At 44.6% G+C, this 12,096-nt stretch overlaps 1 protein-coding gene across 1 annotated transcript in view; it reads right to left on the bottom strand.

The window, feature by feature from the left end:
- Nucleotides 1-4,645: 4,645 nt before the first annotated feature.
- wdhd1 (WD repeat and HMG-box DNA binding protein 1) overlaps nucleotides 4,646-12,096 on the bottom strand; it is a 59,079-nt gene continuing 51,628 nt past the window's right edge. The window contains 1 exon segment of the mRNA XM_037697707.1: nucleotides 4,646-4,872. Within this exon segment, the coding sequence (XP_037553635.1) occupies nucleotides 4,693-4,872 (180 nt within the window). The 3' untranslated portion in view covers nucleotides 4,646-4,692.

Genomic DNA, 12,096 nt, shown 5'->3' with positions numbered 1-12,096 from the left:
TCATTCTTAAATACTGTAAAGAACTTGAAGCTATGGGTCTTTGCATACACTCCAGCTCATGTGTGATTGTAGGTTATTTGTTTTCATATATTTTGCTTTTTTTGTTTGTTTTGTTTGTAGCAAATTAGTGCTTTTCTATCCATAAAATTGAAAATTACACAATCTGCACAAGTACAGAAAACGAGTGCACACAAACTCAAAACCACAAGACTAAAAGGCACAACATTTAGCCGTCATGTTTTGTAGATTTTTTACAAGAATGATTTTCATATGAGCCACACAGAATATTTTCTTTTACAGCCGTTCAGCTCAAACTTTGTGGTAGTAGCCGAGCATCATTCACAACACACACTCAGAAATCACAAATGTTCTGATTTGACCAAAACGACCACAGCTTCATCGTTTCTCAACATGAGACGATCTGAGAATAAGACTATTGATATAAAAAGCTGTGGATGATTCCTTCAAAGAACACCAGATCTTCGTAGTTCACATCACCGAGCGAAAGAGGGAATTGGAAAAACTGTCTGTCCATGCAAGGTGTGAGCATGACCTAAAAAAGAAATCAGGTACTGACTTTCATTTTGGTTTGAGGCTATATCTAAGCGATATTTCTTTGAAACGACAAAAGAAAACTTCGGACAGGTGGTAGTTTTCTTTCAATAAGCCTGCACTGTAATGCATGTCAAAAGAACTACACTTCCTTCCCAGAAGCCAACAGTGCTTCCAATCGCTGTTTTCTGCCCAAATTCAAAGAACAGCAATGGAGGGAGCGAACACTAGAGGAGAAACTGATGTGGTAAAAATATTCAACACAAAGTCAGAAGTAACGATGTATCCATGAAAATAATCCTGAAGCTGAACTCATCCTTCAAGATGATCCTGGGGCTGCAGGGAACATGCAGACAGTGGCAGGGTTCGCCCTGGCTCTGATTGCCGCAGTGCTGGTCTGGACCCGGGCTGAGGTGGAGGACTACATCCTGGGCAGCGTAGCGTGCAAAGTTTCCTTCCTGGAGCGGCAGCACATGCACATCAACCTGGACAGGGTGGTGGGCTTCGCCATGCTGCAGGGTAGGTCTGCCAAACCAGAACCAAACCCGACCCAAACGGAGCTGCTGGTCTGCAGAGCTGGTGAGTACTCATAAAATGTTACAGTACTGTACAGTACATATATGTAGGTTGTTAAAATGACGTAGGTTAAGAGTTTAGAACATTGCAAGAGTGCGGGAAGGGTTTATAAAGCCTTAAAATACAAACCGGATTCCAAAAAAGTTGGGACACTTAACAAATTGTGAATAAAAACTGAATGCAATGATGTGGAGATGGCAAATGTCAATATTTTATTCGTAATATAACATAGATGACAGATCAAAAGTTTAATCTGAGTAAATGTAACATTTTAGAGGAAAAATATGTTGATTCAAAATTTCAGTGTCAACAAATCCCAAAAAAGTTGAGACAAGTACCAATAAGTGGCAGGAAAAAGGAAATTGAGCATGTAACTAACAGCTGAAAGACCAATTAACACTAATTAGGTACAATGAAGCTTTTGTCCTTGGGTACTCATGTCCCAGGAGAAATTTGATAGTCAGCCTGTCTCCAAGGCCGTTGGGAGTCTGATTCAGAAAAGCTTGATTTTAGTTTTTTCTTCAGGCAGACAGATTTTTTTCTTCAGCCTTGAGTCCATCTGGGCGTTCTGGTTCCGAAAATGCCTAATTGTGGGATTACATTCCACTGATCCATGCTATGAGTTTCCTTCAAGGTCGAACCCACCACGCTGACGAGTCCAGCCGCAGGTGGTCTGCGATTCTCAATCGCCTCCACCTTTAGGTTAAGCTCGTTGACCAGACGATTTAAAGTTCCCAAAGCGAGGACCAGACCTTCACACTGACTCAGAAGCTTTTCCATGGTCAAAACTGCTCCCGCTGTCTTCTTCAAAAGTCGATAAAACAGAGCCCCGCCGATGCCAAAAAGCAGAGACCCTGCTATCATAAATCCAAATATGTAAACGTCTTCAACATCCTCCTGAGACAGGACTGTAATGCACATCAATTGCCACACACCCCACGAATCCATGACGTACCCCACAGCGTGAGTCTCAGCTGGACACGCCGGTTCCCCAGGACCTTGTCGTTTTGATGAAAAAATCTTATCAAAAGACTTGAACGCCCACAATACCAAATCCATAATCTTCTTAATTTATGTTCGGGAGATGAGACCCATGAGCTTCAGACACACAGAGAGCAGAGCAGGAAGAAGGAAAACGGGGGGAGGAGAAACAGAAGCTGCCACCTTGATCAGAGCCTGGGAGGAAGAGGAATTGACATGATTGGGTATAAAAAGAGCTTTCAGAGCGTGTGTCTCTCAGAAGCCAAGATGGTAAGAGGATCACCAATTCCACCATTGTTGCGCAGAAAGATAGTGCAACAATACCAGAATGGTGTTACCCAGTGTAAAATAGCAAAGACTTTCAAGTTATCATCATCAACCGTGCATAACATCATCAAAAGATTCAGAGAATCTGGAACAATCGCTGTGTGTAAGGGTCAAGGCCGTAAAACTCTACTGGATGCTCGTGATCTCCGGCCCCTTAAACTTCACTACACCTCAAACAGGAATGCCACTTTCAAGGAAATAACAGAATGGGCTCAGGAATACTTCCAGAAAGCATTGTCAGTGAACACAATCCACCGTGCCATCCGCCGTTGCCAGCTGAAACTCTACAGTGCAAAAAGGAAGCCATTTCTAAGCAAGCTCCACAAGCTCAGACATTTGCACTGGGCCAGGGGTCATTTAAAATGGAGTGTGGCAAAATGGAAGACTGTTTGGAGGTCAGATGAGTCACAATTTGAAGTTCTTTATGGAACACTGGGACACCATGTCATCCGGACCAGAGAGGACAAGGATAGCCCAAGTTGTTATCAACGCTCCGTTCAGAAGCCTGCATCACTGATGATATGGGGTTGCATGAGCGCTTGTGGCATGGGCAGCTTGCATGTCTAGAAAGGCACCATTAATGCAGAGAACTATGTTCAGGTTCTAGAACAACATATGCTCCCATCTAGACGACATCTCTTTCAGGGAAGACCCTGCATTTTTCAACACGATAATGCCAGACCACATTCTGCAGCAATCACAACGTCATGGCTATGTAGGAGAAGGATCCGGGTACTGAAATTGCCAGCCTGCAGTCCAGATCTTTCACCTATAGAGAACATTTGGCGCATCATAAAGAGGAAGGTGCGACAATGAAGGCCCAAGACGATTGAACAGTTAGAGGCCTGTATTAGACATGAATGGGAGAGCATTCCTATTTCTAAACTTGAGAAACTGGTCTCCTCTGTCCCCAGACGTCTGTTGAGTGTTGTAAGAAGAAGGGGGGATGCCACACAGTGGTTAAAGTGGACTTGTCCCAACTTTTTTGGGATTTGTTGACACCACAAAATTTGGAAACAAGATTTTTCCCTTAAAATGATACATTCTTTCAGTTTAAACGTTTGATCTGTGATTTGTTTCTATTCTGAATAAAATATTAGATGTTGGCACCTCCACATCATTGCATTCAGTTTTTATTCACAATTTGTTTAGTGTCCCAACTTTTTTGGAATCCGGTTTGTATATAAATAATAAAATAAATATAACGTTCCTACTTTGTGGATTTTCAGTTATTGCGGAGGTGTCTGGAACATTAACTCCCCCAATAAGTGAAGGACTACTGTAGTTTCCTCAAATGACTGGAGTGGCTGAAGATTAATTTTCGATGGCCAAGGCCCCCATTGGCCACACCCTGGCTCCACCATTGCACCTATGGTGGATAAAGTTGCTCCCTCCACTCACCAGGATCCACCACTCTGCACCTCAAGAACCCCAACCCCCCCACCAAATAAAACAACCCATCTACCTCTGTTCTTCTAGAGTAACTCCTGCCCACTTGAATATCTTGCACCATCAGAAAGGTTTACTTTTATTTTGTGTTCAGTTCCAGTCCAGAAAAATCACTCCATTCAAAAACTACAAATATTCACTATTCAAATCCCTCTGCGATGGCGGACATTGTTGTACAGCTCGTTTTAAATTAATTTTCGTTATATTGCTTAATATATGGAGTGGCAAGGTGGCTCAGTTGGTAGAATTGCTGCCTCTCAACAAGGTCACTGGTTCAAACTGGGCGCCTTTCTGGGTGGAGTTTGCATGTTCTCTTCGTGCATGCGTGGGTTTTCTCCAGGTACTCCGGTTTCCTCCCACAGACCAAAAACATGCATGTTAGTCTGATTTGTAACTCTAAATTGTCTCTAGGTGTGAGTGAGAGAGTGAATGGTTGTTTGTCTCTATGTGTCCCTGTGATGGACTGGAGATATGTCCAGGGTGTCTCCCGCCTCTTGCACAGTGACTGCTGGACATGGGCACCAGTGACCCCCCGTGACCCAAAAAGAAAGAAGCTGGTAAAGATGATGGGATGGATGTTTATATATAGTTTTAATCAACAGGATTTAAGAAACTCAACATGAGCTTCTCTCCTTTTTTCCCTTTTTACGTAATTTTTTTTAAATAAAAATCACACATTAAATATGAACAAATACATTTATTAATTGGTCAAATACAATAAAAGTTTCTAGAAAAGTAAATTCAGAACGTCTTCTTTATGTGACGGATGTATCCGTGTCGTTTGTGACAAAACGAACATCAGGACATTCAGTTTTTGTTAAAAGCGAACGCCGACAGCTTTGACGAAGGATCCAGGGTTTTTTTCTTCTTGGCATCATTTTCATCAGCTTCTGCAGCTTCATCCTCTCCTCCTCCTCCCTCTGCTCTTTTTCTCTTCTTCACCTCTGCACCGTCTCCACTTTGTCCTTTCGCTTTTTCCGTCAACGACTGAAACAGAAGGAAAAACAAAAAACAAACGTACGCATCAATTACCGACGGAGACGAATCAGAAATTGTTTGTTGAGCGTGGACGCAGGCTGCGACCACCTACAGGAGGATGACTAACCACACACACGGACACTCAGGCGTGCACAGTGAAATTGCATCCTGTCATGTATAATCACTATTGACAGCTGCATCACTGCAGCCTGCCGGCTCTTTTCTCTTCAGGCTGAGACAAAAGGAAGCTCTTTCCTGGACGTAATGGAGCTACCATGACTCATCAGGCCTTCTGATTGGACACACACATGAATGAACACACACTTCAGCTGCAGCTCTTGATGAAGCTCTGTCATTAACCCTGAACATAATCACTGGAGCAAACGCCACGAGTGGAGCGCTCAGACGTGAAAGGCCTTTTAGCTTTCGTTTTATTGCATCTGAACAGAACCTGTGGCTCGAACATCAACAGGTCTTATACAGTCACATTTGTCACTCGCTGCTGAGAAGCAAAGGGCAGGACGATGTCTTTATTTGTCCGTCTGTTAGCAAAAAAAGTTGGTTACGTACTGTAACCCCAGATTCTGAGTATAGGCGTAGCCCTTTAAGGCTGTCGCTGATGGGTTTATCCCGATATGCGAAGCATTGCACTGAAAAATTTAGTCCACGCCCACCTGCTGTGTGGGCTGTATAAATTACGTTAAGAGCGGGTAATCGGCTCCCAAATAACTTTTCTACAGCCATTTAGGAGCCAGTGAGGCCCGACGCTTAAAGGGCTACACCTATACTCATAGAATCTGGGGTTACAGTACGTAACCAACGTTCTATTTCGTATAGGCTTCGCCCTTTAAGGCTGTTGCTTAGTGGGTTAAGGGCGAAGCAGATGTGGTCCTCGCCTCACTGGGTCCATTCGAACACCGTATGAAGCAGAAGCTTGCCCAAAAAACGTCTCGTCACTCAGCTCCCCATGTGCGTAATTACGCATTGCGTAATTATGTGTGCCATGCACAGACGCACGTTGTGTAACCATGCGTTCTGAATGCATGAACGCCCCGGAAAACTTCAACGGGGAGGGAAAAAAAATGCTGAAAAAAGCCATGAACCAACCGGTTTACGACTGAACAGTATGAACAGATTAATAATAACAGGAGAGCTGATTATTAATCAATGAACTGATTGGTAACAATAGTCGCAAACTGATTGAGCTGCTTGCGCGCTTTCATAACGCAGCGCCTTATAGGTGAAGGCTGCTCGTGCCGCGGGAGCGCGTGTTGGCACCGCCGGCAGTGAATGAAACAACCTTAAAAGGCTAATTCGTGATGAGTGTGTGTGATGGGGCCGCTGTCAGATCATCCGTGCTGACAGCCTGGCTAAAGGACACTTCATCATAAAATGATGTTTATTCCACATCGTGTCATCAACACACATCCAGCAAACCGACACCTGGTCATCTTCCCCTGAGCTCCGTGGTTTGTTGTCCTAGAGGGCCCCCTGTTGGCGGAGTCCGGGAAAAGTTGAACTTCTGGATGCCGGGGACGTCTGACGAGAGGGACTGGCGTAGCAGAGCTGGGGAGGCGTTGTGCAGCCGTGGAGCATCTTGAAATGATCTCTCGCTGATGAAAGGCCCTCCAACAAAAAACTTCTGCAGCTCTCCTGAGAGGAAGGTGGAGTGACAAGCCAGGAGAACCTCTGGGACCTCGTTCTCCAGCTGCGATGCGGGCTGGCAGAGAGCAAAAGAGGCGCACCTGTTGGGGATGACGTCAGCTGCCTTGCAGACGGAGCAGGGGCCGACGGCGCCGTTAGCAAACAGCTGCTACGACAGCGGAGCGAGCCGAAGGTCAGAGGGCCCACGTCTCTTCCCGCCTCTGAACGTGTACGCCAACAGTGTAACGTGTTGTTCACTGCGGCCGTCTGGAACGCATGCTGGTGAGCTCAGTTGGAGAGCAATGTCACCATCTGGGTTACGCTAACCAGAGGCACGGGACGCTGGTCCACCTGGACATCTTGCTCCGATGAAGCCTCCGTCAGGTTCGGCTCCAGGGGGCACTGAGGGAATTTCCGCTCAGTGAACCCCTGCTCTGGAGATGGGCGCGGTCTGTGGAGACTGCCCCCCCAATTTACCAGGAAAGCTGGCTGTTTCCTCACCCGTAGGACATCCTGTTGGGAAACCGAGGCCAGATGGATCAGGACGGTGAGCCGGAATGGAACCTAGAAAAAAACCGTCCCGCCGGATCATCCAAACTGGCGGGAAAGGCGCGGGATGTAAAAAAGGGTCCCTTCATGCCAGCGGCTCCTGGGTTACGCCGGGCAACCCCAGAGGGCGCCGTCGGCCGGGAGCAGTGTGATCGCCGATGCGAAACGAGGTGGGATGAGGTGAGCATTCGCTCAGCCCCCTTCCACCAACACTACGCTCTCCAGGAGGGAATGAGCAGCAGGGGGCTGCAGCTGACGTGGCCTGTCCTGGAGGAAGCATCCGATTCGCTCCAAGTGTCGGCGATAAGAGGGAAATTACAAGATGGCGTTGTCCAGCGTGTAGCGACCTGTCACTGAGAAATAATCCTCGGCGCTTACCTTGAAACAAGACTGCTCGTCAGCTTCTCCTTGGGGAGGAGAGCTCACTGGGATGACCGGAGGTCGACGTGACGGGCCAAGCATTCTTAACAAAGGTTGGTCATCTACACAACTTTCCTTCTTCGTTCTTCTGACAGTGCTATTAGCTCGCTGAAGAAAAATGGGAGCCGATTTCCCGCTCTTAACGTAATTTATACGGACTGGGTGGGGCCCACTTAGCAGGTGGGCGTGGACTAAATTTTTCAGTGCAATGCTTCGCATATCGGGATAAACCCATCAGCGACAGCCTTAAAGGGCGAAGCCTATACGAAATAGAACTTACGATTTGCACAACAGGTATTAATGAAACTCTCACAGATAATAATCCAGGTATAAAATCCAACAATGTTCAGTCATGTCATCTGGACAGTTTCTTTTCTTTCTTTCTTTTTTTTGCTGAGACGTTTCGTCCTTCATCCAAAGGACTTCCTCAGTCCAAGGAGCCACCCAACAAAACTGATTCCCACAAACAGCACACTCCATAGTGGAAAAAATCCACTGATTAACTTTCGGTCAAAATGGGCGCCACAGCTACAGTGACTGTTAATTGATTGATTGATTGATTGATTTGATTGATTGATTTTTATTGTCAATTCTGCATATGTACAGGACATACATAGAAATTGAAATTGCGTTACACTCCTACTCAAATTGCAGCAAACAACAACATTAGCAAAAATAAACTAACACAACTAGTTATATAAAAAAGTATAAAAAAAAAAATATAAAAGTGAACAGCAGCAGGACCTCTGATGCAACGTGCTCAATAGTGACTAACAGGAGACAAAGGGACGCTGACTGAAGACAATAACATGATGAGAGGTAGATAATGGATGTGCAAGGCCAGAGTAAACAATAGTGCAATATAAAGTATAAACCTGAGAAACTTAGTAAAGTGAAGGTGTGCATACCGGTTCTATATAGTCACAGTTATGTACTGATGAGGTGATTAAGTGGAAATGACAATACCAGAATTACCAGAATAAAGAATAAACAGGACGAGTTGATCATAACAGTAGTGCAAAATATAATGCAATAAACAGTAGAGTGAGCTTGTAGGCTGTTAAAGTGACCGATTCATGAACTATTCATAAAACTAAATAAATGTCCCAGAGCAGTTTTGAAGGGGGGGGGGGTGAGGGGGGGGGTGTCAGGAAGCTGAGTTAGTGTGTGCAGGGTGGCAGAAGTGGGAGAGGGGGCTGAGGGGGGGCAGGCAGAGAGTTCAGCATCCTCACGGCCTGATGGACGGAGCTGTTCCACAGTCTGCTGGTCCTAGAACTGAGGCTACGCAGTCTCCGCCCTAATGGCAGCAGTTTTATTAATGTTTTTGCCAACATTTGTCAACAGACTTGAGCAAAAACCAATTTGGCTGTAACTCAGTCATTTTTCCAGATACAGAGCTAAAGTTTGAGGTGGTAGTAGATGAGAGTCATTCACAGACCACACTGAGCATCAACGCACTGAGCGAGACCTCACAGCCGCGCTCGAAATCATGCACACTATTATTTTCACGTCTAACGAGGTGCAGTCAGGTCGTCTGGATGGATTCTTCTTTGTTGAAGAATCTACCTTGACCAGACAGTTTTATTTTCGACTAAACTGTTTAAATAAAGGTTGAATGAATCAATATTTTATTTAAAATTTTAAAATGAAATGTTAGATTTAGTCTTATTTACTGAGGACGTCTGGTCTAAAACCAGTGTCTACAAAAATAAGATGCAGGTTTTATGCAGCTTATATTTTAATACATATAATTGCAAGTTTTTGTTGTTTTTTATCTCAGTTTTAGAAATGACAAAAGTCTAATTGAAGAGCGGTTTATGGAGCTACACGTGCCTGTAAAGATCCAGACCACAATAAAACTGGACTGTTGTAAAACTCTGAATGTTCTCTGTTCTGGTCTTCAGACATCACATCATCAGAAATATCAGCTGCAGTAAGGCCCTTAACCCCCACCATCTGCTCCCTAAACAGGCCTCTCTTGAAAATGAGTTCTCGTGACTCAGTGAGACTACCTGTATAAATGAAGGGTAAATAAAATCAAGGAATGTAAAACAACTCACTCTGAGCTACGACCAATCAAAATTTCAGCTAAATATGTCAAAGAAATACCGAGTTATAGTCAGTTTTGTGTTTGCTGAGGTAGCTGTGGCAGCCATCTTGAATCAAAATGGCTCCCAACGTTAATCATTTCTAGAGATGCATGTGATGAACACTTTGTGAGTTTCAAACAAATCCAACGAGCTGTTCATATGATGCTAACAGAAAGACCAGCTGTTTACATGTATTTCTAAATGTGTGTTCCTGATGTCAGAGGTGCATGTGTGTGTGTATGTGTGTGTGTGTATGTATGTATGTGTGTGTGTGTGTGGGGGGGGGGGGGGGCACAGTAACACAGACCAGCTGTTGTGTGATAACTATAAGGTCTTTTGAATAAATTCTTCAAGTGTGACTGACACTAGAGATCTCCAGAGCCAGTGTCATATATTAGCTCTGGAGCTAACGTGAAAGCTGAATCATTCTCTATTCTCCTCTTTGTTCACGTGCTCTGGATCACATTAAAGGACTAAACAACTGGTACAACTCACAGTCCTGCCATCTGCACAAGTTCTGGATGACTCTGCCATTGTGGGCTGCATCACTGGTGACCAGGAAGCTGAATACAGAGATGTGGTGGACAGAACCATCTGCAAATCAACGCAGGAAAAACTAAAGAGCTGCAGGTGGACTACAGGAAGAAGACCAGCCCCCCCCAACCCTATCAACATCAAGGGTACTAAGGTGGACACTGTGGACTGCTACAAGTACCTGGGGGTCCACCTAGACAAAAAACTGGACTGGACAGCTAACACCAATGCCCTCTACAAGAAAGGACAGAGTCGCCTTTTTCTTCTGAGGAGACTCAGGTCCTTTAACATCTGCAGGACCATGCTGCAGATGTTTTACCACTCGGTGGTCTCCAGCATCTTTGTCTACACTGTGGTGTGCTGGGGCAGCAGGGTGAAGAAAGCTGATGCCAACAGACTCAATAAACTCATCAGGAGAGCTGGCTCAGTTCTGGGAGTGGACCTGCAGTCTCTGACAGAGGTGTCTGAGCAGAGGATGCTGAGGAAACTGCTCCAGATCCTGAACAACACGTCACACCCCCTGCATGACACCCTGGACTCTTACTGCAGCACCTTCAGTTGTAGACTGAGACACTGAGGTGCTGCGCAGAACAACACAGGAAGTCCTTCCTCCCTGTGGCTGTCAAGCTTTTCAACTCCTCCCCCTTTCTGCACATAGGACAATAAAATTAATCCTGTATTACAATAAACTCTTTAATGTTTCTGTCTGCACCTGTTGAGAACTTAATTGTTGGTATTTTTATATTCTCTGCTATTTTTTACATCTTGTGTGATTCTTGTGCATGTTCCTTTGTACTGAAACTTTGGCACAACAATTTCCTGCAGGATCAGTAAAGTTCCATCTTATCTTATACGTCAGATAATGTCTAAAATTACCATTCAAGCTGAATGGAGCTTGCACTGAAGGAACCTGTCTTCATCATTCATACAGATGCATAGAAACGTTAATAAAATGGTGACTGTGTGTCAGAAACCTTTAAAAAGAATGAAACAGCCTACATAACTTATTGAAGTAATTGTTTATCAAAGAAGGTCTATGGTTTCCATTGGTCGGAGATCCCTTTAATACTTGGTCCCTACGACAACTACCGGTAATCTGTTGTACCATCATTGTTTTAGTCCCATTAACAGTAACAGGAAGTGTAAACTTACTACGTTTCAGCACAAATATTTGCTTTTGAGCAAAAACATCAGAAGCAGAAAACGGCTGGCGACAAACTTTAAAAGATAAAAAGACAGAATGACTGAAAACCGCAGTCAGGATCATCTTCCTGCAGGTTGACCAGCTGACAGCATCATCATAAGATCAATGTCCACTCAAACACACTCAGCTGGGTTCCCACGGCAACAGGACCACCCCCTCCATGCTCACACCGACCTCCTGACGGACTTGATGTATGCAGGCTCAGGAGCAGGAAGGTGAACGTGTGAAGGGTTTTATTACGGACACAGCTGCCCTCACTTGTTCACCTATCGACAGGTGAAAACTGGTCCCGGCGTTTCATAAACGCTTTCTAACGACGGCTTCTGTTGAGGGAGGAAACTCGTGACTATCAGTAAAATATATGTCTTCTCTTACATATTTAACATTTAAACCACGAGTACACAGCTGCATTGGGTCATTAGGGGCTCCGTCTGCTACCACCTAGAAAACAAACTTAAAAAACACGATTTTACCATATTTTATATACACTGAGTATTACAGATAATAACACGACTGTGTGTTTCGTAAGGCCATGTTACTGGTTTGTTAACTGCGATTCTTTGTAACTGAGCCTGCAGCAAGTTTTGCTTCCTGTGTCAAGTGTACACAGGTACAAAGTTTAACACCGAGGTACGACGTGACCAAAAGTACAGTGACCCCAAGCAGAACTGCTCAAACAACTGAAGTGTGTCGTGTTTACAGCTGGAGTCTAAGGAACCTCCAGCAGAGCACTTATCATATATACATATATATGTATATGTATATATACATATATATATATACATACATATA

Source organism: Nematolebias whitei, chromosome 2, assembly GCF_014905685.2.
Source record: "Nematolebias whitei isolate Nwh7 chromosome 2, NemWhi1, whole genome shotgun sequence".
In the NCBI taxonomy this organism is placed as follows: domain Eukaryota; kingdom Metazoa; phylum Chordata; class Actinopteri; order Cyprinodontiformes; family Rivulidae; genus Nematolebias; species Nematolebias whitei.
Note: the sequence above shows the minus strand (reverse complement) of the source record. Positions and strands in the feature narration are given on the sequence as shown.